Source organism: Platalea leucorodia, assembly GCF_965183815.1.
Source record: "Platalea leucorodia genome assembly, chromosome: 22".
NCBI classification, from domain to species: domain Eukaryota; kingdom Metazoa; phylum Chordata; class Aves; order Pelecaniformes; family Threskiornithidae; genus Platalea; species Platalea leucorodia.
In genome coordinates, this window is record NC_138844.1 from 4,265,154 (window position 1) to 4,290,247 (window position 25,094).

The following is a 25,094-nucleotide window of genomic DNA, read 5'->3' on the forward strand; positions in this document are numbered from 1 at the left end:
TAAAGGTCTTTTCCAACCTAAACGATTCTACGATTCTGCGTCAGCCTTACTTTTAACAGCACCCTTGCCTCTCCGCAGCTTAGAGCCCAGAGTCCAAAAACATTCCCTACTCTTTTTTATCTCCCAGTGAGTTATGTAGAAAAGCAGAATCTCTGGAGGGAGCTGGAGCAGATATGTGTAATTAACCATTTTATATCAGAGATTATATCAAAGACTCAAAACGTTTGAGAGATGTGCTGAACTTCCAACACTTTTTTGAAGATCAGAGACTTTACTGCCCCAAGTCCTCCCACAGTACAAGAAGCAAGAAGGTCTGGTCACGGAGGCACAGAAGGAAAGGCTAAAAATCTAGGGCCATCACTTTTAGGATAACTCCTTCCTTCTGCAATGAACTTCAGGTTGAGAGGTGCTATCCCGGTTTTACAGGACATACTTCAGTTGCCAGGATCTGGCAACATCCATGTATTCCTCGTGGCAGCCTCCTGTGCGCAATCAGCTCTAGCGTGAATACACAAGGCAGGCTGTTTCCGAAAGGTTCAACGTAAAGGCCGCTCTAGTCACAATCCTTAATACACCAGGCACAAAGACGGGTTCAAAATTAGTCCCCTGCAACAGAAAGCAGCAGCTTCACTGAACTGGAGATGCAGAATAGCATCTGACTGAAAAAAAAACAAAAAGAAGGCATAAACTTGAGCAGAGAACATGCTTTATTGAGAAGTAGGTACAAGAATAGCACATTCTACCACATCATGGGAACAGGGTTTAGCTTCTGCACGAGAATGGCCTTCTTCCCTACTCCACAAGAGATCTACTTTGTTGGATAGTTTCATGAGTATCGGTAGTTAGTTACAATACAGGAGCAAAGGGCATGAGACAGCAAAATTCAGTAATGCCCACAAGGTATACACCATGTACTGATGATTTTTTCTTTTTCTTTTTTTTTTAAGGAGGCAGAGAGAGGCAGACAACCATCAGAAGAGCAACAGAGAACTTCTCCACGGTAGGATGGGTCAGTGGTTAACAGGAAACGGCTCCTACCCACCGGTACATTGCAAGTGCTTCATTTCAGACACCATTCAATATGGAAGCATTGGAAGGTTTAAACGCAATCGGCACTATGTGATGCTGCCATCGCCTACCCCAAGATTGTCCCCCCTTTTAATCACACTGGAGCCATATAGGAAACTTGTGGCACAAGGACAGTGGTTATACTTGAAAGCCATTGTACGGTAGTTTCTTCCGGTGGTGCTGATGGGAGAGAGGAAGTAAAAGCTTTTTTGTTTTACAAAGACAAACAAGAATGCACTGTCAGAGAAGCAAACCATCCACACAGCTAACTGGAGCTGCCACTGATGCACAGGACGTACACTGTAGGCAATCCAACAACTGACGATATTTGCATTGTAGAGTTTCTGTGGCTGTTTGGACAAGGCGAGCAAAAAATCTGTCTGAAGTTTTAATTTCTTCAGTCTAGAGGAAAAAAAAAAAAATCCTCTCCGATACAAAGAGACCTACAATTCAAGGAAGACTGCTCTGGGAAAAATATCTCCAGTGAAATATACTGAACAGGCTGTTTCTGTGTAAAGGAACCCGCTAACTCCAAGAGATAAACAGGAAAAACCAGTAACTTATAATCAAAGAGGTCTCTCCAACAGACGTGGTACTGTAGTAGCTCCAGGAGCATATACCAAGAGCAACTCTATGAAACATCTCAGACCGTGATGTTCTCACACACTTAGCCTCGACTGCTCCAGGGTAACACGAACAATCACACCACTCGGTTACAGGATACGCAAGCTTCTGACTGTACAATATTAACTATGTGAAGACCTGCTACATTATATGGAAAACACTGCTGAGAGAGGTGGCATGTTATCTTACTAAAACTATTTGATACGTGGAATGAACAGTCCATCAGGCAGGACTAGTTAAAAATGCTGAAGTCAGTGTAACTGCAGCTTGTTGGAAAACCAGACTTTCCCCAAACAAGCGTTATTAGACCTTGTTCAAAAGCCACAGAAGTTATCTCCATTACTTAGAACGCAAGGAACCTGAAGGAAGAAACAACCAGATTATAGGACACAACACAACCTCATCGGAATAAGAACATGAGGGTAAGACCAGTGACTGGACAGGTACAGTACCAGATATCAGAACTCCTTGGGCCAGTGCTGCTAGGAGCTTCGTTTGGGTCCTATACAGATCCAATCCTTGCAACCTCATTGAGGCCGAAACATAAAGTTCCTCAGAACTAGCGTCTGCGGTGTGCACAAAAGATCTGGGCCAGAACAGTACCAAGGGGAGCTGATCTTTCGGGAGGGTACTGTACCAGCCAATCACAACAGCAACAGATACGACAGAGATCCCTAGGGTACTTCCTACTGCTGGGGTTCACTGGCTTCAGGAGTGAGAGACAGTTAAGTTCCCTTAGGAGGGGTCCATTTCAAACAGCTGGGATCCATTATCTTATTGCTGTTGGATCTTTTTGCCTCTTTGGCTATCCATTCATCAATCAGATCCTAAGGAAAAGAGCATGAAAGGGCAGGTTAAAACAAATGATCCACGATGGAGAATTATCCATGGTACACCACCACACATCCAAGTCCACAGATCTGAAGACTAGCCTACTAACTGCTTAGCGTGACAAAAATAACATTTCCTCCACAGTGCTTTCTAGAAGCCTTTCTAATCACACTGATAAGGCTAATTTTAGCTACAAAGCGAAGTCTCAGGGAAGGGAAAACAAAAGAGAGAAGCTGTCACATTTGGGGATTTATACACCACATATCTAATGAGGGTACAAACAGGACTCATTCAGGATTCCATTAATTCCATTCACTTCTATGTCATCCATTTGCCCAGTGAAGGGCAGGCATGATGAGGAGCATGATGGGAATGTCGATCCATTGCTCCCCTAAAAAGCCGCTTGCAATGAGCGACGTTATTCCACACATCAGGAAAGAAAGGTCAATATCGTGTATTTCTACACTACTGACGAATCAGGTTGGATGCCCACGCCGTATTTTATCGGTTACGGCATCTGAAAATTACAGTGCCCCCTCCTAGAACGAAAAGGCTGAAAACCACAGCACAACGCACAGGAAATACCGATTTGAGCAAGTTCATATGAATCTAACAGCTAAATAGAGGGAAACAAAAACGCAGAAATAGCCATCACAAATCTTACCTGTCTTTTCAGGACCAGGTGTTTTCCCTTCCAGTACTTGAGCATCTGAAGCGCCTGCAATGTGCTAACAATGTCGACAGGGTTTACTGCGGTCTCCTGGCTGATTTCTGCAAATCAGTATCAGTTTATGTTAGAACGGAAACAAGTTCCTCCGCAATAGCTTCTAATTGTTACTTTTCAACTACAACTTTTATGCAACTCCTTTTGAAGTGATACAAACAAAATGCCTTGCAGATATTAAAGAAGGCAGATGCAGTACTACTGTCGCTGCGTGACTTGCACCCTCTCCCCACCCTGGTTATCCGTAGCGCCACCGTACAACTTGCTTTTGCTCATTTCGCTCTTGAGGGCTGACTGATTGCAAAGAGCTTGAAGACCCCGCAGGCTATGATGCAAGCCATGCAGAGCTGTGCAGAAACAGCCCAGCTCATCCCCAAACCGAAAGCCAGCCTAGACATCACGATTTAGTGCTACTAATTTTAGGATCCAAGTTAATAAGGTGTAATCCTCTGAAAGAAGACGTAGGCGCTTCTTCAGAACTAGCTTGATATCTCTATGAAATGCTGCATGCTCCTAGGTGCCATAAACATAAAAATGCTATTAAAAGAAGTCCAAATAGTCTTAGTATTTTTCCAGAGCATTTGAAAGCCTGTCGGTGGAGCCATTTTTCTTTTCAAAATTAACATTCTAGTCTATAACTGGATAAAGTTCTTTGCTGAATCTTTTTAAAAAATGTCTTTTTTAAAAGCAGCAGCCAGTACATACTTTCAAAACTCTGCGAGCTGGCTTATCTTGATGTTGGCAGGACTGGAAAGGAGCCATACCCAACTACAGGAATATTCCACTAACTGTGCTGCTACACAAACACATGCGTATGTTCCTGAACCAATTCACTACAAGCTTATTTAGCTTGAAAACATACCTTTTATGGAGATCTCTTTTCCTTGGAAATTATGCAGGTAACGAAGGAGAACTTCCTTCCAGTAACTACGGTAGCTGATGAGACCTAAATCAGACAGAGGGCGTTCCGGAGAGCCAACTTTTTCTTCTACTTTAGAAAGCAAATAGCCTGTAAAGGAAAGAAAACTTACTTATCCTTCCTAAACTACTCTCTCCTGACTGCTACCCTCTTCAGCACATGCAGAAATCAGCTATAATGAAAACTGCTCAACCACCACCGCAGGTATGTTAGATTTCTTGGTGAAATTGTCACGTTGGACAGAATATGTGTCCAGAATTTCTCTCTCTGTACTTACTGAAGTCAATGAGCATTTTGCCGTAGCCTTGCCTCATATACTGAGGCATTGTCAGGATACAAGAAACATTGTAGTTGAGAAAAGAATTCTTCTCCTAAAAACAAGAACAGAGAGGGTAGAGTAACAGGTCTAGATCTGTACAAACAATGGGTATATCATAATCCCAACAGACTCAACAAGCCTGTGCAACTGATACTACACAAGGTGAAAGGAGCAACAGTAGAAAAACCTGCCTAACGACAAGTAACACGATCATCCTTCAGCTACCAACCTGGCTTAGTGTCTTACTTTATTTGCCATTCAGTTGGGTGTTTGGTGCACAGTTTTAAGCCTAGGATGGCTGGCCATGGAGTTGTACCTGAGAAGGAGCCAGTAACACTCTCACTACCACCTCTGTCATCTACCAGGTTTACGTGCAACCAACAAAGCGACATAACAGCAGCGTTATAAGCACACGGTGTATATTGAAATGTTCAGACAAAGAGACTCAGACACACTTATCCTCGGATCAATGCAGATTTTTCTTTAGAGCATTTTTTTTTAGATATTTATTCAGTTTTGTCTCGGGTGATTTAAGGAATACAGTTTCCTGCACTTTATTTGGGAGAATATTCTTCCTACCTATAGAATTTCACTGACTGAAATATCTAAACTGATAACTGCAGTGCCTGATATCACCACGGCTGGAAGGGTAATCACTTTTTCTGTATTGAAGTAAGAACAACCAGGAAATGTATTTCACTGATGTGCAGCAGAGAGAAAACAAACAGATTGGCTAATTTTTAGGTAGGCAACATGTCTGAGCAAACAGCTGAGAAAACTGGCTCCTACTCTAAGCTTGGCCAGCGACTTACTTGTGCGATCTGCTTCAGTTACTTATGTCTCAGCTGTTCCACCTCAGAATTTTTATTCCTTCAAGTACTTTATTAAAAAAAAAATCATGGTGACTAATACTTATTTTAATGTATTTTTCTCTACATTTCTTTACATTTTCTTTATCATTACTTTTGCCTACATTTAAGACACCACCGTGCTTCCTAGCAACAATAGTTCATTTGAGCTGATTTGGGTTTTGCTAGTAACGAGGAAAGATGCTACAGCAAAGCACCTGCAACCCCTGCAGCAAACAGCAGATCAGGTTTGAAACTTTATCTGTTCCTAAAAGCAACAAATCCTGGGACTGCAAAAACTCAGAGGGGAGATTCAGTACTGATAATTGGCGTCCTAAATCTCATTCTAGTGAGGCAGTAACGCGTACGTATGTATTTTCAACTAACCTTGGAGAAATATCCTATCAGGTGACAGCCAGTGTTGTCAGCTTCTGTCATGACATAGAAGAGGAAGGGTTCAACATCATAATACAGTGTTTTATGGTCCAAGAAAAGTTTTGCCAGCAGACACAGGTTTTGACAGTAGATCTAGAAGCAAAAGGAGAATAGGATACATCTGGTTTTTACAGTGGAACATCCCAAGAGTGGACAAAAGCAGGCATACATGGGAACCGACAAGAAAATTCTGAATCATCTGAGAAATGACGTACAGTCTTTCAAACAGAGCAGCTGGGCCAGGAAACAACTCCATTTGTGATGAAACTTGATAAGCCTAGCTTCCTAAGAGTGGGACTTGACGTTTGCGATATCCGTCTCTGAATGCCCAAAACACCACATCCTCAGCGAAAGGGAGCAGAAGGTTGGAGCTCTGCTTGCTTGCGCTGTATTGTATTAATCCCATGCTTCGAGGTTATCTCTGGTAACTAGAAAAGACTCCTCCCAACTTCCAGCAGCGCAAAATGTAGCTTTTGTATTTGTTTCTTTGTTCTTTCCTCTGAAGCCTTCAAGGCTGGACACAACCAGAGACAGGGTGCAGGCATGGTGCTACTACCTAGCACTGAGCCTGTGGTTGCAGGTTCATGTTCTACCCTTCAACTCAGGCTTAAGGAGGTCAGCCTCAATAAATTAGGCTGCTTCCCACTCTAACCCCAATTTGACTGAGTATTCACAGGGAAGGAGGGATGGGCAGCAGCAATCTGCCGAGGCCAAGCACAGAATCTCCCCACTAACTTTCAGAAAGGGATCTTGACACACATCTCCAAAAGCTACAGATCCAGCACAGTATGAGACAACAGATGGAACTGCTGGAGCACAACAGGGCTGAGGAATAACCATAGAAAATGCAGACAAAACTACTGCCAGAATTGCGAGAACAGACAGATCAGACTCTAGTAGCCTTTCTGCAATGAGAGGGAGAAAGGACCACTTGCATCTTGTTTCTCTACAGGAAAAGCAGTGCCCGGCACATCTGAAAGACAGACTCCACACTCAAGCCTGGCCTCATGATCGCAGTTAGTTACCTTGTTCTTTTTGCCATCCACTTCAAACACCGAAATGGAGCCTTTGCGGTAGATTTCATCACCGGGTGGGTGTTTCCAAACACATTTTGCCTACGACAGGAAAAAAAAGTTAGGGTGACACTACTGTTTTATGGGAGGAAAAGGTTACAACAGCTACTGGATATACCAGGAAACACACAGTCTTCTCACCTCCTAAAGCGAGCAACTGAGCTACCAACAGTAACGTTTTAAAATGTTTGCATGCTGACATCAGATTGAAAGCTCAGGAATCAGCTCTGCCCTAGCCCTTACCATGTGTCTGCGCAGTATTGTCTGGCTCTTCATATATTTGAGACAGAACTCGCACATGTAGAGACGTCCCAGGCGAGCATACTCCTCTGGGTAGGGCGAATGATACCAGGTATCCAGCTCATAGCGGCCGAAAGCGATTGTTTTAATCATATTGCTGCCTTCTGTGATCTGGCCCTGGAGTCGCAACTTTTCCTATGAATTAAAAAAATGGATGATTATTTAAAAAAAAAAAAAAAAGAAAAAGTAGGTAGAGAGGAAGGAGGCCCTACTTATTTCCCTCAAGGAAATTGTTTCCTTCAAGTCTTCTAAATTCATCTTTCAGTGTGACCATGTCTAATGACCCCTCCCACGGACCTCTCCTCAACCAAACTCAGTCTGAGCCCTGTCCGCAAGCAGGACAGTTACTGACTGTTCCTTTCATCAGGAAATGTCTTGTGAATCAGCACTCAGCAGCACGCTAACACTAGGATCCTACTCTTTCTGTTCTGGCGACCTCCTTGCCACTTCATGCTGCTTTCCTGATCTGCAGGGAGAGGATAGAGCCTAACGCTCTGCCTCAGATATCCCAGATGCAGTTGTCACTGGTAAGCATCGAAGTATCTTTTGGTTCATCTCTGGAGATGGAAAGTAGCTTTGGAAAACACCTAGAGAAGCCTCAGCAGTACAAGGTTTTGAACTCCATTCCACAGCCACCAGCTACTGTCAAGATGACTTTTGTCTTTTGCTATCACCATTAGCATAGCCATGCTTAGCCATTCTTTCAGCAGGTGAAGCTGTCCATTCTTTCCCTGAAAATAAGCACCTCTTAAATGGGACTGTTACTAATTATTCCTCTTGCAGGCACTGCAGCGTTCATGACTGCAAATGCTTAGCTCCATCTGTACTTTCAGCAAACCCTCCGAATGACTGGCACTTAAGCGTTATCCCTAGCCTAACGTTGCTGACTTGGCTGGGCTGTAGCTGCTCTTCCTGCAAACTCTGATTTTATCTGCACAAGTACAACAAAACCCAGAAAGCATTCACGTTTCTAACACAGACATTTGCTATGAGATATACTACGAGTCAGAAGTCTCACCAGGTCCTCAGATGCCCGTGCTTGCGCTCTTCGGAAAAGCTCAAGGTCATACTCGCTCGTCAGGTTTTCAAGTAGAGGTTCCCTAGTATTGCCATAGGTTTGTCTGTGCTCCTAGACCAATAAAACAATAGATTTTGCTGCCTTGCTGCTACTAAGCTGTTGGATCTTGCAGCTTTTTTAGCTGAGAATGTTGCAGGGTGACTGGGAAAGCCAAACTCCCGCTTAATGGTCTCATTCCAGATAGGAGGGAATAAAGAATAAAATTACTGCTTTTACCATATATTTTTCTTTTTGCTCCTTGCTTAGTCCTGAGTTCCGCTTCTTCCTGAGCTCAGCTACTTTCTCTTTGTATCGCAGCTGTCTCTCTGTTGGTGCCTGAAAGAAACCAGAGGTGGAAACCTTCACGAGGCTTCATCCACTTCAAACATTTTTCTTCGCCTTCCCACTCTAAAGGGCCTCTGTCCTGCCTTTCATTTTATGACGTTTGTTGCCTCTGAACCAAATCCTGTGCTAATAAGAGGGCACTGCAGGTACAACACAGGGATGTAAAATAGGAAATATTTCTTCCTACCGCAGCTTGCCTTTGCCAACGTACCTCAGTCCCACAAGACAGGGTGCACTCCTTAGGCACCGCTTAATCATGTGGACAAGCTCAGAGCCGACTCATTAAGTCATCTTGACTCAAGTCCAAGACTTGTGAACCGAAAAATGTAATTCCCCTGGTTTTATTCTTTCCTATTTAGTCAGAGTAAAATTGTAGTTTACAGTTCTGCAGGAATTCTCTTAAAGGATACAATGAATTGCCCTTGCTGGAACAAATGGGAGATGACAAATGGGGAGTGTTGGGACTCAGCACAACAGCTTATCCGAGAAGTGAAGAAGCGAGATCAAGTTAAAATCATTGTTGCTGGAAACCACAAGCTGAGGTTTTTCCACTTTGAACTGAGCAGCCACCCCATTATGCGCAGATTGCCTACCTGGTGTCTGGTGGCGTGCCTGTTATTGTCATCCTGCCGATGGGCCAGCATTCTCTCCTCAATCTGCTTATCCCGGCTCTGTGCTCGCACCTGGAAGCCAAAACTCATCTGTCAATGCTACAGGAAACTACTACCAAAGCCTTAATCTTTTCCATTTCTCAGTGAGGTGAATTTTCTGAACTGTAATTCACAGATGATTTGACACACAAATGCTGCTGTCTTGCAGCTAAAGACAACAGCTGAAACATGTTAACTCTATTTGCTGTTCACAAATGACAGGTCTTGGCATTTTGTTCCAAAAAAACATAAGGAAGATAAAACAGAAGACTCATTTACCTTGCACTCATCTGCTGAGAGATTATGATATAGTGGGCATCCTGATATGGAGAAGTGTCGCTCGTGTTTTCCAGTTAGGTGCCCTGCAAAGGATCAGAAAAAAAACCCCACTTTTAATGTATGATCATAAAGAGGTTTAAAAAGTATCCTAGATGGGCAGGTACCTCATACGAGCTTCTCAAGGAGCATGCTCGGTAGTGTGACAGAAGGAGCACGCTTCATGGCACAAGCTTTAAGAACACAGAAGGAAAATCTTTTTCACGCTAACTCAAAAGCTGCACTCCATGCAAGCAGCCAGGTATATTAGGGGTCTGCAATAATTTGTTGCTGAAAACCTGCTTCTGGCAGAGACCAGTCCCCTACCTGCAAGCTCTGCATTTTCCACCCGCGCCTGTGCTCACACTCGTAACTTGTTCTTTACCCTATCATCCCCCAAACACTCCTAGCCAGAAAACACCTCCAGGAAAAATATACCTGCCGATACGCTTCATATCCCTTCTCTATACCCACTTCTCAATAAGACTTCTGACCCTAATTAAGTGCATATTGTTAGGATGTATAACTCAACTGACTGGGACTTTGAATATCAAGCAGGAAGGCAAAACCCAACAGATTAATCCTGGAGCTGAAATTACCTAAAGAGTTACAACCAGGAGTGGGACATTTCATGTTGAAATTGTAGCTTTCATGGAAGCGGCGGCGCTTAGGGCGGTGAGACAGGTCACTTCCAGAATCCTTCATGGACATGTCCTTGGCAATGCTCTCATCATGGGATACATTTGGACTGGAGATATCAATATCAGACTCTGAGGAAGGGGCATTCCCGGTGGGGGTACGAGGTGGAGACTCATCGTGATCCGCTGCATTTTTAGTGTCTGAATAAGGATCAAGATGTTACAAATTTGCCTGAAAGAAAGCTTTCAAAAAAATATGTAAAGCAACTCCAGACAGCTGTCTCAAACCCTCTATCCTCAGGATATTATACTGTGCCCTCAGAGAATGGAGTCACGTACTCTTTCCAACAGCATGTTGCAAACTTTCAACACCTCACGTACCTCTATCAGAAAAGTCAACCACTTGCTCAGTCTCTGACCCAGATGAGCGAGTCTGCCGGAGCGGGTATTTCTTTGGAGTCACAGGAGTAGGCTGCTGTTGGCTGCGGGTTACCCTCCTCGTAGAATAGACAGGCTCTTCTGCTCCAAACGATGGCGGATTACGAACTGGGCTGGAATCTAATTCCATGGAAACACCATAATTACACCCACAATAACCACTCTAAGTCAGAGACTTGCCTGACACGTGCTCTGAAGGCTGTAATACCAACATCTGATAGCTGGGTATCGACAGAGTTCTGTCCTACCACTCACCGCTGCATGTCATCACAAAGATAGGCTCTGTTCTTCTAAGCTTAAATCTTTTGACACTTTTACCAACACTGAGGAATCTGGAATTAGATCAGCTTTCTCTGGACTTAATTCACTAACTAGCAATTACAAACCAGCTCTCATTTGGAAACCTAAAAACCCGTTAGTTTAGATAAGAACTATCAGTGTTTAGACAGCCCTTGGGAACAGCAAGACTGCTTCTGGTGTGGAGCTATATTTGGGACCCTGTGTGTGGTTTTGTGATCCTATATTGCCCATAAGAGTATAAAACAATTATTTTGCAAGAAAATAATGCTTTCATAACCTAGGATATCACAGGCATCCCATGCACATCCAAACCACCTTTCCTCTTGTTTTTAAGGCCTAATTACCAGATGATCTTGCATGTATATTTCGTACCTGCAATAAAATTTGTCACAGAACAGATTCTTTATCAAAGTGTATACATGGAGCAATGGAAAGAAGTTATTATCTACTGTCATTTCCTCCCCTTGATGCCAGATGGCAGCTTATTAACTAACAGCCAAGAAATGACTACACCAACACTAAAAACGAGGAGGTGGACACATTCAGTGTTTCCTCTTACAATCTGGATGCCAAAGCAGAAGCATACAAAATAACTGGCAATACGTCGATTACATTTATTGCAGAGTAGGGTCAGCCTCAGCAAGTCATGAAAATACATCTTCCCTTGCAGTACAGAAAACCCCAAACAAAGAAAACAAAAACAACTTTCACCTCTAAACACCCTCTCTCTACCTTGGCTCCAGTGCCAATATAACTGTCTAAATGGAAAGCAAATTTTTAGAGTTCCCAGAAAAATTAGAGAAAGCTGGCAGCAGAATCACGGTGTTTGATTCCTACTTCCTTTAACAAGTAGACAGCTTTACTTTTTGAGCAGAGGATACTCGAGTTTTCACATCCACCACCAGTGTACTCTTTAGATTATATTACCTCCTTTGTGCAATATGCAAGACTGCTTTTTGCTGTGGTACATTAATAGCGAATGAAAAAGTGAAATATTTTTATTTAGGTATAAACTCCACACCTTTAAGTTCTAAAGGTCAGGAATATGGAGTACATTGAGCCGCTTGTTGCTTAAGAGGCTACTTTTCTTTTCCTTAAGAAAATAAAGCATTTACCTTGAGAGCTTTGACTGAGTCTGGCTGAGGACCGGGTCACACGGGCGGATCGTCGTGATGTGCCATCGCTTTCAGAGCTGTCTGTATGCTCAGGATCAGTAGAGAAATCAGAGTCTTCTGTTCCATCTGAGCTACTGCCCGCATTCCTCTGCAACACCACAGACCCAGACATTAACACAGGAGCACTTAAATTTGCATATTGTATTTATACTATTGAAAAAAAAAAAAGATAAAATATTTGATGCTAGATAGATAAATTCAAGCTGACACAATGACATATGCAAACAAATAAATGTCAAGTGTATTACTCTGGAGAAAATAGTTTAATAAATACGCAGCGTCAGTGCCTTCAATAATAAGTTTCTGCAAACTGATCTGCTAAGAAAGATCACAGTAGCACCCAATTTTATTTAAACCAAAAGGTAAATGTAGTTTTAAGGCTGGACAGGATATGCTCTGAGCTGACCACTCGCGGTTCACCTTGCCAAGCCAACAGCACTCCTGCACCACCCGCCTGTTCAAAACAGCAGAGGCAGCCCAGCAGAGCACAAGGCACCACGGGAGCAGGTGGTGGAGAAAACAGATGGGCTCCAGCAACGGCCAAACTGACTCCTGACTGCTCAGCAATTCAGGGCAGCGTCAGGGCTCCCGGGTGGAAGCAAGGCAGAGAAAACGAAGGCACTCAGCAAAGAGGCTGGGCCAAAAGAGGCTGCGAATGCAGCAGCTGTATTCACCTCGTCTTGGACCACCAGAGCGGCCCCCTGCACCACGCAGCGGACCGGGCGGCTCTCTGAGGGAAACAGGCCTCAGGAGTTGGCGGGCAGCCGCCAAGCCTCCGAAGATCCCTCCCCTGCCCGGCAGCCCTGACTGGACACCAGGGTGTGGGGGCGTCCGTAGGTCTGGTCAGGGCGGCCGGACCCTCGGAGGGCGGGCGGAGGGAGCCCCGAGCGGCCGCCGGCCCTGAGGGGACGGAGACGGGGCCGGCGCCCGCCTGAGGAGAAGGGCGGGAGCGGCTGCCGAGGCCCCGCGCGCACCGTGGCGCGAGCGCGGCCCCCGCGCCGCTTTGTTTTGCGCCCAGCGGAGACTCGCCGGTCCCGGCCAATCACAACGCGCGTGGGAGTGGCCGAAAGAGGGAGCCCGCCAATGCCGGCTTGCGGAGCAAAAGGGGGTGGCCGCCGGGCATGACTGACGGCGGCCGCCAGCCTATCAGTGCAAGCCTCGCTCCCACAGAAACATCAACCCGGGGGGGCGGAGTGGGATGGGGGAAGGGAGAAACAAGGCACGCGCGGGGAGGTGACCGTTGGGGGCGTAGATGGGCAGCCGCGCAAGCCAATCAGCGGCCAGCCCGGCAAGGCAGCCCGACCAATACGTGGCCAGCTCTCCAACCGCCTGCCCAATCGGAAAAGCCAAGAGGCGGACCGCGCTGCAGGCGCGGGGGAGGGGGAATGGTAACCGTTGGGGGCGATGAGTGACGAGCAAGAGGGCCAATCAGCGCCCAGCGTGCCCGTGCGGGAGCCACTCAGGGAGCGAGCGGGGCGGGCGCTGGGGGCTGAAGGCCGCTATTTTTCCCTCGGTTTTGTGCCCGTGAGAGGTAGCGGAGGGGGTGGGGAAGGGGGGAAAGCCGTGGCCTGAGCTCGCCGGTTCCCCCGCCGGGCGCCTCCCCAGTTCCCCGGCCGCGCTCACCTTCCTGCGCGGCATCCTCGGCGGGGGCGGGGGCAGCGAGGTCGGCTGGTCCCCGGCGCCCCCGGCCCGCGAAGCGGCCGTCGCCGCCGTGTTAGCGCTGGCGGGCTCCGTGGTGACAGCCGTGTCTCCCGTCCTGCGGCACGTCTGCTCCGGCGGCGCCAGCCCGCTCCCGCCGCCGCCAGTCCCTGTTCCCTGCTCGGTCCCTCACGCTTCCGCCGGGACACGGTCCACACCCCCCCGTCACGTGACCCCCAGCCAGCCTCACGCCAGCGGGGGCTGCCATCTTGGATTCGGACAGGTATCCCGGCGGCGCCGCTGACAGTGAAGCCACCGGCGGCCATCTTGGGTTCGGGCTGAGGGCTCTTGGCGGAGGCTGGCGCGGTGGCGGCCATCTTGGGTCCGGGTGTGAAGTCAGCGGGCTCCCGGCGACGCCCGGGGACCGGAGCGGGGGGTTTTCCCCAGGGAGCCATGTTGGGTTCGGGCAGCCCGAGCCCTCCCGCTGGGGCCATCTTGGGGCCGGGCAGAGGCGCGCCGGCGGGTCCACGGAGTGATTGGGCGGAGGAAGGCGGTGAGTCCCCGTTGCTCTTGAGGCGGAGGCGGGGAGCGCCGCGCCTCCGGCTCCCGGCCCCCCTCCTGCTGCGGGGGGTGCCGCCGCCTGCCCTGCCTGCGGCCTGCTGGAGGGAGAGGCCTTCCCCGGGCCCTGGCTCCGCGCTGGGGCGGGCCGTCGCCGCGGCCTAGTGGGCCTCGCTGCTTTGGGCCCTCATTGGGAAAGGCTGCTCTTGTTAATTAATCTTTCTGCTCTCAAAATATCGTCTGGGGAGGGGATATTTTTTTTTTTTGTGAAGCCTCGCCTGTGTATTTTTTGCAGGGGAGTTGGCTGTGTTTCTGCCCCGAGCTGCTCAGGCACCTTACGGTGCCCCCCAGGCCAGCCAGAGGCCCGACCTCCCCCCGTGTGGTCCCAGCACAGGCCGAGCGCTCTGCGGGAGCTGCCTCCCTGCTTGTGACTAGGCTGGTAGCTCGTTAAATGTAATATATCAATAACGTTAGTGTGATAACACTGTCTACGAGCAACAGGATATTGCTTTATGTAAAGACCCGGGGAAAAATAAAGGTATTTAGTCAAACACATGATTTCTCTCCACCTATGGTTATCTTTAGGGATTATGAAATTCTCAGGGCCTAATCCTATAATCCTTGTGAGTGCATGTCATCCGTAGTCATGCAAGTAATACCATTTCTCTCATTCCAGGTTGTTATTGCTCCTAGGTGTATCCAATTTCCTGCGAAATGTTGAAAGGCAAACCCTCTGAAGAAGTGAAGATGAAATACCCCTGCTTTTGCCCAAGCAGAGAGGAATGGGAAGCAATACGTGTGGTATGTGAAGTGAGAGTGTACGTATTGGTTGCAAATAAGCATACGTTTGATCTGAAAATTGTACATGTTAAGGCCAGGAAAACTATGGGTACATGAACAACTCGTTAGTAAGTGTGGTTATTTCAGTGAACCGATCTGCAAACGTACTGAAAGGTGACTGCAGGAGAAGACACTGCTGCACAAATGCATGAATTCTTCCTACTTTATAAGAAAAAGAAAAGACTGCCTAGAATTTAATAGAATTTTAAATTGCAGTTGAGCCAAAATCTAGTGCGTAATGAATATTATGCCCTCAGGTTATTAGACTGACTTGAAATGTTTAATTTAAGATAAATTTGGGATGAATTAAAGCATCGCCTCCAAGGGCAAGAGGAATGGGAACAAAGAAAAGTAGTGCCCTATTCCTTAATTGAAGGAAAAGGGAGGAGTTAGTCTGGACACTTTGTAGTTGCTCGTCTCCTGTGTATTTTCTATGAGACAAAGCTCACGCCTCACAAGAGTGAATGTGTCTAATGTTGCAAACAGATGAAGGGCTCTAATGGAAATGCGGGGCAGTCAGGAGCAATAAAAAAGATTTCAAAGAGCTTGTAGATTGCAACTTCTTCATCTGTTATTTCTTCTTCCATTAAATGGCATCTGCCTGTGGTAGAAAAATGACAATTAGCTTAAAGACGGGTTCTAACATCACGCATTTGGACCTTGCAAATATCCAAATTCAATTGCAGATTTGCTTGAATGAAAAAGGCTAAAGAATACGATGACCCTGTGAAAAGTTGCACGTTGCCACATCCCATTCAGATAGTTGCCTGTTGATGAGAGCTAAAGGATTCCTCTTTCAGAAACTGCATTATATGAGAGCTGTAGTGCTTAAATGTATCAGATAAACAAAATATTAATCGGAGCTTCTAGGTGTTACTGAAATAAGTTGTTGATGTTAATGCATATTAGCAGGACTTATCACCACCAACAGGATGTTACTGGAAAAACAAAGCAAACAAAAGTGGGTGGTGTTTAATAACTTTCCTAGAGGTGGCAGTACTTGAATAAAAGCCAGGAATCCAGTTCCCCATGCCATCTTATCGTCTCCTGATAATTAAAATGGTAATGCAAAATGTAAGTCCTCCGTGCAGTGTGAAGACCGAATTGACACAACTCTGGAGTATCCGCTCTGTGTAGAGGAAGGGAGCAGTGAGAAGGGAAGGTGGCCTTACAGGTGCCGAGCTGTCTCACGCTCTCAGAAGAGCCACAATCAGATCATGTTATGACCACAGCAGAGCTTGCAAGAACTTTTCTGTATGTGTGTATCTACCAGACTGCAAGGATTTAACTTACTGCTACTACGCTTCAGTTCAAAATCCAGCCCAAACTTAGGAGACTTATGGCAGAAATACAAATTAATGAAAAAAAAAAATAAGATTTTTGCGTGAAGGATGTGTACAGCCCTTGGCCATGTGCCAGTGGTCCGTACTGAAGAAGCTCCAGCCCTGGCATTTGTTGGAGCTGAAACTGCAGGTCTGTGCTGGGGAAAGCCACAACGGGAGGTGAAACTTGAGAGGCTGCGTATGCTGACAGGTGCCTCCCGCGTTGGCATCGCCACTAGATGTCAGTGCCTGAAACCTCTTCTTCACCCTGAGTGGGCTAGCGAAACTGGGAATCGGCTTGGGAAGAGAGGGAGCTATTTCTTCAGGGTGCAAAACTGGTGTAGCTTCTGCTTACCAGAACTTCCACTGGGGTTAGGCTCCCTTTAACAAGGTCCTTAAGACAAACTTGCAGTCTCTTAACTCTGTGAGACTCTTCCAAGTAGGAAATTCAGAATTTCCTGACGCTACACCAGAAGAAAGTTTAGCAAGTGCTTGATGACTTGAGATTTCATTTTCAATCACACAAAAGTGATTTTCGGTTTTTAAATCCTCAGTTATTGAGTATATGTAGGTGCCACATTGCCACTGATGTCAGCAGAGTTAGCTACCTGAAATCTCTTGGCTGTGAGGATCTCACTGAATCTGTTGAAATCTCTCTAGGCCTTTAGCCTCACTAAAACTCTTTGGAACTTAGGCTTAGGTACATTCACTGTCGTATTTAAAAAAAAAAAAAAAAATCTCTTGCTGAATCTTAGAAAATATAGGCAATGAAGGGAATTTTCACCAAAACCAATCTCCATAAACAGGTACAGCCATCAACAGGTTGAAATTAGGTTTAGAACTCTGATCTCCTGCCTTCGTTCCCACTTGTTCTGGAGACATGGCATTGAGTGAGCTGCCTACGGGATTTTAACATAGCCATCGCTTATATTAGTGATAATATAAAGTAAGCTAGCTTATGGAGGAATTGTTATGAAGCAGAAGTAATGCTTGTAAAGTACTTCAGGTTTTTCAGTTGCTAAGTGCTTTATAAATGTTAAAGCGTTCGCTTTCATTGCTTTGTGTGTTGTTTGCTATGATGCATGCCTGCAGGGCTACTTAACTGTGTTTTAAGGCAAGTGAGAGAAATGCTATATAATGAAAATACACTATAAAAATATCTGAAGTGCTGTACTTGAATAAATCTTACTTGCTTTTAGGTATCATCTCAATCCAGCTCTGGGGCCTAGGGTTACAGAACGACTAGGATAATGATGAAGTGCTGCAAAAATCCGGAGCGCTGTTATCCAGGACGGCTGCTTCTTTTGCTTTTGTGTCTTCAGAAGGTGAGTAGAGGTGGCTTCCCTCTGGTTTGGGTTCCAGCTTAATGTTTTTAAATCGTTGGTTTTTAGGTGTGATAGGTCTGGGCAATAAGAGCAGCATCAGAGAACCTCTTGACCCAAGCTTGAAGAATTCCTGATTCAATTTGAGGTGTCTTACAGACCCATATGGGAGTGGGTCGCTGTCCCTCACAAGGGCACTTCTGCTATAGAGTAGCTGAGGGCTAGCTGCTGTTTGCTAGCTGTATTTTTGGACAGGGCCTGAGCAACCTGATCTACGTTGGCCTGGCTCTGAGCGGAGGTTGGAGCCTAAATTATTCTGACTGTCACCAGCTGAGAAGCTTGAACTTGGTTCTTGACAAAGTATAGTCAGCGGTGTGCAAACAGGTTAAATGCAGATATGTGTGTACAAATGGTAGAAAGTGCAAGGCACGGAATTTAATGTGGTAGAAGATCTGCTGTGGAACCTGGGCTAGCAATGAGCTTGGCCCTGTGTATTTTTGAGTCTTGACTTCTGTTTGCAGCTGAAGAGGGCAGCTCTCCAGTGGGCCTTGGTACACTTCAGAAGTAAACCCAACAGCAATAAACGTATTTAATTCAGACAATCGTAGTGCTGAAGCTAGTCTAGCCTGTGGGATTTATTTGCAGATTGGCATAGTAGTTTTTACTTTAACATTAAAAAAAAAAAAATCCATCAGCTGTTGCATGTCAGGAGGACTTCAGTTTTGAGAGGATGTGTTTGCAGACAGTTCAGCAAACAGCTGGGGGGGGGTGTTTATTTTTTTTTGTTTTTAAGTCTGAAGCTGGTTTAGATTTGAATGGATACTGACTTGTAGTTAAATAGTCACAGAAACCCCTGTATGGAGAATCGTGGCCGTGTACCATGCATTGAGCTGAAGATCTTGCAGAACACAACTAGCTGTAGATGGATAGGGGTGTTTCAGTAAGCTTGAACAGAATCCATGCACTCGCTCTTTCCCTGGGGCTCTGGCATGCAGACATCTGTGTTTTCTGGCATCAGGAGCAAGGTCAATCCAGTTTGGCCTATATCTTTTTTTTGTGTGTGTGTAATGGAAAAAAGATCCAGTCCGAGTTTTGCTGAAAGCAGAAGTTTTTTTAGTTACAGCTGAATATAGCCACGCTTCCTGGTTCCCTCCCTCCCCTGGGTCTCATAGTATAATCTAATTATTAAATAGTTGCAATAAAAGTATGTTTTGCCCTGGCGGGACTAAACTCTGTTGATAGGCCAGATATTTTTATGCCATCCTCCTCCTGTTCCTGCCAAAATGGGTTATTTTTTGGATTCTCTTGTCTGCTTTTGGATTTGCGATCTGCTCCTTTAATACATTCCTTCCAGTCTAGGCAGTGCTCTCCAGCTGCCTGGCACTGATGTTAATGCCTTGCTTCTAATCAATCAACTCCGCTGCATGCTTCCTTAAAGGAAAACTCTGCTCATGTTGTTCAGCCCAATGACACAAACTTTCACAGGTGTAAGAAACATTTGTCACCAAAAATGACACTGATGTGGGAAGTAAAGACGAAACTTTATCCTGTTTGGCATTTCTGAGCCCATCCCGTGGGCAGTTCTTTTTCATAAAACCGACTGTGGTACTGTGGGCAACTAGCCACAGACCTTGTAGCTCAGTTTCCTGCTGACATGAATATCTTGATTGTCGTAAGAGCTTTGGGGATATTAAGGACAGGTTATATATGAGTATAGTAGGGACAGAATTTGTCTTTGCTTGCTCCACTAATTAAGAGCGGTCCCTAATCACATATTCTGTGCCTCGGGTAGTGGAGGTAGAGGGATAATTTAGGATGTGCCTACTGTTTAGATCCAGAGGGAAAATAGGAGGCAGGTAACGGAGAAACCAAATGTCACCCCAAATTAAAGGGTGGAGTATACTTGGAGGCTCAGCCAAAGGTCAAAAAAATAAGCAACCTTAAGACAAGGAGTAAGAAAGGATTGTAGTAAGACAAGGTGGAAGTAAGAACCAGAGCTAGGCAAAATGATTTGAGAACAACAAACTCCTACCAGTTTGGTACATTGAGCAACACCATTGCTGGGATGGTCTGATTTACTCTGATATTAAATATGTGTCAATTTGGCTTCTCCTCTGTTTAGGCAGGTTTAACTTTCCCTTAGTTTCCTAGGAGATGGATTAGCTCTGTGCCTTAAAACTGAAGGAGCCAAAGAAACACCAAATTGAATGCAAATTGCCAATAGAGAATGGATGGATGTATCTGGAGGAAGCGTATCACAAGATGGGAGCAGTAGCTTTTACACCAGTTTGTATTATGCAATATGATCACTGTCCTTTAGACCTCTAATTGGAAAAAAACATATATTGTCTTACTTGGAGAAATTTGTCAGATAAGTAAAGATTGGGGTGAGCGATGTTATTGCTTTCTGGGGGCTTGCGTCCCATTAGAAGTGTGCTGCTGCAAAATGGCTGTTCCTAGGATAAGGTTTATGTGCCAGCTGGAACCGCTGATTTCCTTTGAAACTCCTGTTTTTGTAATTAATCATGGCAAAAAAAAAAAAAGTTTCTTCCCCTATGAACTTCTGGCTTGCTGAGCTCTGAGGTGAGCCAAGTAGGTTATTTTCTTCAGCGTCTGCATTTTTTCCTAATTACATTGTGCCAGTTGTTGCCACGCAGTTTTATGTACCTGCGCTTCCAAATTCTGAAGTTCCATGTTCTGGAAAAGTTCAGCAGCGCTTCTTGGGGAGCTTCTCTTGGGACTGCCTTGTGTCTATGAGGGAATAATATTCTTGTGCCAAATACAGCCCTTTATGTAAACTTTGTTTTTTCTATACCACGTTTCAAGCGCTTTCTAGTCTAATTTGGTTTCAGGAAATAAAGGGTAGTGCTGTGTGACTGAGCTGCCATGCTTTGCCAGACAGTAGCTGGTGGGTGAACTAGAGCTCTCTTTGCTGACACTCTTCTGTGCAAACTGAGAAACCATGGGTTTGCCTATCCTGAAAACATAAAGCTTCCTTTAACGCACACTCTCCTAAGCAAGCTGTCGCTCCTTAATGGTGAACGTTTTACATTTAATGCAGCCCATATTATTCTGGGAAGTCTTAGTAAGTCTCTGGTTGGCTAATTCCTGAATCCATGTGGTTGGGCATGGGAGGAGAAGCAAGATCCTCTCTTAGGATGAGATAAGTGGGATCTACCAGCATAGATCACAAGTCCTGGTGTCCCCTAGAAGTGCGGTGTCCCACTGCAGACAACCGTTGTGTCACTTTGAACTTCCAGACGCCAGCTCCTGCATAGATGCACGGCCTGGCACAAGGCAGGGGATTGCTCTGAATGCCATCAGCACTAATGGTGATATAAAAAAATTAGAAATCATGCACCCAAACTTCTGCAAGTGTATGATGAAAGGATCCCAAAGAATACAATAAACTTTGTCCCTGCTGTGTCTGTTTTCCAGCAGGAGAAGCTGCAGGGTCACCGCAGCGGGATGATCAGATGGCTCTCGTAGTGGGTGGAAGGAACCCAGGCAGCAGCGGAGGATGTTGCAGCAGCAGGTATGAGACGTGCTGTATTACGGCTGCAGTTTCGAGTCCCTCGCCTGTTTTGAATTGATTTGTCGGTACTTGACTGACTTGCTCTCCTTGGGCTCCTTGTATTCATTTACATGCTCTGTTAGGACGTTGGCAGTGCTGGATGTCGGTGATTACTTTCAAGTGCTCTCTTTCTTTCTGGTATATTGATGATTCATACTATTAGGAGAGGCTTCCTGCCTTTCCATGACTTAGTGAAAATGATCTATTTCATAATGTCTCCTTACTCTTAGCAGGGCTTGTGCTCTGTTCCCAAAACTCCCACTGTTTTCACTGCAAGCATGACCAGACTGTGAAATAGCTTGGCTGGTCTGGTGAATAATCTGTTGGTCTCTTTTAATAAACTGCAGTTTTATTTATCTTGCTGCTCTTTAGAGCTTTTCATCTCAAAACATTTGAGTGCAGAAACTGTCCAGTAGTGAAATGCAGCCATCTCTCTTGGGGATAGAGTGGGAGGCAGACAGGCAGGCATTTTACTCCACAGTTTAGAGTGAGAGGAATTTTGTTCAAGGACAATGAGGGAAAGCTTAGCTTGTGTGCTGAATGACCCTTTGATCTTCCACGTTCACGCTCAGCTGATCAGGACTTTAAATCTAAGCTCTGTCTCCCTCCTACCCATAGCAAACAGCCAGAAATACAATCTCATTTAGGACTTGAGCGCTGGACCAGAATGACAGGACTGCGGTGGCAACTGTTCAGCCTTACATGTTTCCTATTTGCCTGTCACTTCCTCAAGCGGCACTGACATAAAGCTAAAGAACGGAGGGTAGCAGTTCTGGGATGCGTAGTAGGGTGTGCTCAGAGGGGTCCGGGGGGGAGGGAAGGCCAGGCCTGTACACAAAAATATTCTCCTGCATGCCTGTAAATACCGAGGAGCTGGACGGTGCTGTAGTCTTAAAAGGCGACTTTCTGGAACACGCTGAATAGGTTGGTCCATAGCCACGAGATGCATCTGATAATTCTGAAGCTTTGTGGTGTTGCTAATTGTGATGAAGTGACTGGCTTCTGAGGCTCTGAAAACTGGGAATAGTTCACTGGTGGTGTGGTGGGTCAGCTCTCCTCCTGCGCAGGGAGACAAGGCTACAGAAACTGCTCTGGCAGAAGGAATGGAAACGAGCAGGCAGAGCACGATGAGAAGTTGGATCCTTGAGCTGCAGCCCTTGAGCAATTGTAAAAGATTGTGTTACTTCTGCTACTATGCGGCACGTCATTAGGAACCTTAATTACGGGGAGATGACTGCATTGCGTAGGCTAGAGTGCAGCCTGCAGGAATGTAGGAACTTTAATTTTATAACGTTTACTCTGTGCTGTGTGTCTTTGCTGGGGAAGGATAAAGAAAGGCCTCTTCTTGTTGCAAATGCAACAAACTTGGCTGGTGGATAATGTGCAACTCATCTGAGCTAGAATGGCTGTAGCCCATTTGACAGGTAACAGCTGGTGCTTTCTTGCCTCTTCCTACATAGTAAAGCAAAATGTGGGTTTTAAGCCTCGAGGGAAGCATTGGGTGAAAGCAAAACTTGGACTTGAGACGGAGTGGTGCTTGGCTTGGTTGTGCTGAACCACTTCATTTTTTGGGTGTTTTTTTTTTTTTCAGTATTCCTTGTTGTATTTATAGCATGAGATATGGTGAGAACAATCGGAGGCACAGCTGTGCGACCTCCTTTATGCTAAAACAAACAGCACAGAGGAGTGAATATTTTTAGTTTGTTCCAGCTGTGGGTATTGGGTTCAAATCGCAGTGCCTTAATAAGACGGTGTGGCAGAGAAACTGAAAGGTGAATTTGAATTTCTAGGTTGGAAGGACTGACTCTGAAGGGTTCCTAAGAAAAGCTGAGCTACCAGTCCGTCAGTGAAAGAAGAATATGGTCAAAACTCCTCTATTTGGCCTGTATAACTATTTTTCATTGCAGTTTTTTGTTCTTTTGAACACCTGTACTTCGGTAGTTTCCTCTCCATTTTTTTCTTACATTTAATTTCCTGTTTCTTTGCTAATAGCTACTATGGACCTTGGGAAGGAAATTTTTTAGGAAGAGTGTCTTTGACTTGAAGAAATGTCTGTTTACAGAGTAGCAGCAAGGTTTCAAAGATCAGCTGGGTATGGTTTTACCTTGTTTCTGCAGCAGGAGCTGGGACAGGAGGAACTGTTAGGAGAACAGACACTTGAGGACCTTTGTTTAGTTTAAAACTTAATTTTAGGTCGAAAGATGAAGTGAACAGACTTGCTGTCTTCTGGTGAGTGCTGTAAACTTGCAGAAATACCCCCTAACACTGCTGCTGTTCCGGAATGTTCCCCTACCCTCGGGACAGTCCTGAGCAGAGATCATTGTGCCTCCTTGTGTGACGGGCCGCCCTGGGTTTCCACCTTATCAGAGATCTCGCAGCACTCCTTGCTAGAAGAGATAGGGATGATTAGTTTGATGGGTGGCATTTTGTTTGTTTACCAAGATCTAATAACCAAAGCTGTGGCTTGTCTCATCTTTGCTTCCATCGGGAGGTATGTTCTGTCTTTTCCTTCAGTAACTGCGGTGTGGCAATATGTGCCACCTCTTCCCCCCCACTGCGGGGTTTTTCTAGAAGCGAGAAGATGGCACGGGCTAGTTGCCTGATTACCTGCAAATAGAAACAGCCGGCCTTGTGAGCAGAGAGATACGGGAAGACGATGGGGAGCGCTGCTCTGCTGCGATAGCCGCTGGGGAAGACCAACTGTCTGCTGCTGTCACAGCCTCTCCTCTCCAGAGAGGCTGGCACGAAGCCCGGGCTGCTTTGCCACCTCACGCCTTTCCCCCTCTCCTTATCTGGCCATGCCACAGCTTCCCGGGCTCCTGGGTTGGATAGATCAGCCCCACCCTCTTCGCTTGGGCAGATGCTTCCTCTCCCGAAACTCGCGTAACTGCGTCCGTCTGGAGGCAGAACGTAGCCCTGGACCCGCAGTGGGCAGAGTCTGCGTGTAGGTTTAGTAGAGCTATGGCGAGCGAACAGCGTGAAACATAATAACCTTTATTTGAGGACCGTTAGACTAAAAATATATTTTAGGGAGCTAGAAAAAGGAATAAAAGCCCGCATGTCGTGACGGCTTTTCAGGAAATCAAACAATGTGGTATAAGCACAAGGTTTAAGTGGAAGCCATGATCAGAAGTGACACTTGAGGAGCAGAAGGTCGGAGGATGGTGGATGAGCGGCTGCTGAGAGCCCTGGGCGGGTGGAAGGAGCTTTTCCTCTGCACCCGCTGGGTGTGAGACCACAGGGACAAACGGAGGTGAGGCACCTTGGAGGGGCCTAATCTTGAAAAAGGCTGTGGGGGCCCAAATGGTCAGCATGGGAAAAACTTTCTCTCTAGTACTTACGGCTTCAGCTTTGCCACCCCAAAATCCTTGGCACCCCAAATCCTGAGCATTCCATTTTCCTATGGCCCTATCCAGAGCTTTGACTTTGTCATTCCTGAGCCCAGCCTCCGTTCTGGGCCTGTGTTCTCAGGTCTTTATCCCTCTTACTGAAGTAGCAGTTGATTCCCGCAGGTGATGCGAGATGGCAGACGGTGGAAGGAACAGAAGTTGTCTGGAAAGAAGAGCTCGGCAGAGCCCACTTGAGTCAGGGGCACGCGGTGGTGGGAGAGGCAGGGAAGCGAAGGAGAAGGGTGCTGGTCCCGCTCCCGTGGCAGCTGGTGTTCCCCAGGGTCAGGCCCTGCGAGGGGGCTGGGGAGCGACTCGCGTCCTCGGTACAAAATAGAGAACGGGAGCAGCGCGGCAGCGCGCCCCGATCCTGCCCGGCCTCCGCGATCCTGCCA

General features: G+C 46.1%; 2 protein-coding genes across 7 annotated transcripts in view; one reads left to right on the forward strand and one right to left on the reverse strand.

The window, feature by feature from the left end:
• Positions 1–339: 339 nt before the first annotated feature.
• KAT7 (lysine acetyltransferase 7) lies at positions 340–13,814 on the reverse strand (the record flags this gene model as incomplete). 4 transcript variants are annotated; one of them, XR_014230356.1, is made up of 15 exons in its annotated part: positions 340–606; positions 2,145–2,519; positions 3,188–3,294; positions 4,110–4,256; positions 4,444–4,537; positions 5,721–5,861; positions 6,794–6,883; positions 7,085–7,276; positions 8,160–8,270; positions 8,436–8,534; positions 9,137–9,226; positions 9,473–9,555; positions 10,108–10,347; positions 10,528–10,704; positions 12,000–12,171. XR_014230356.1 is itself a non-coding variant. In XM_082331683.1 (15 exons), 15 exons carry the CDS (start codon positions 13,695–13,697, stop codon positions 2,418–2,420), a joined length of 1,836 nt encoding a protein of 611 aa, XP_082187809.1. In that variant the 3' UTR covers positions 694–2,417. The 4 variants fall into 4 exon arrangements, 2 of the variants coding, with proteins under 2 accessions (XP_082187808.1, XP_082187809.1); XR_014230357.1 differs by lacking the exon at positions 340–606 and adding an exon at positions 693–2,051; XM_082331683.1 differs by lacking the exon at positions 340–606 and adding an exon at positions 13,683–13,814 and having other exon boundaries at positions 694–2,519; positions 12,000–12,147.
• A 316-nt stretch (positions 13,815–14,130) lies between these two features.
• FAM117A (family with sequence similarity 117 member A) overlaps positions 14,131–25,094 on the forward strand; it is a 33,073-nt gene continuing 22,109 nt past the window's right edge. For 2 of the 3 annotated variants that reach the window (XM_082331692.1, XM_082331691.1), the window contains exons 1-4: positions 14,131–14,250; positions 14,949–15,056; positions 17,617–17,742; positions 21,178–21,274. The gene's annotated coding sequence lies outside the window, so the exon portion shown is untranslated. Of the gene's footprint in view, positions 14,251–14,948; positions 15,057–17,616; positions 17,743–21,177; positions 21,275–23,982; positions 24,567–25,094 lie in introns of those variants that run through there. The other variant, XM_082331690.1, reaches the window with a different exon arrangement.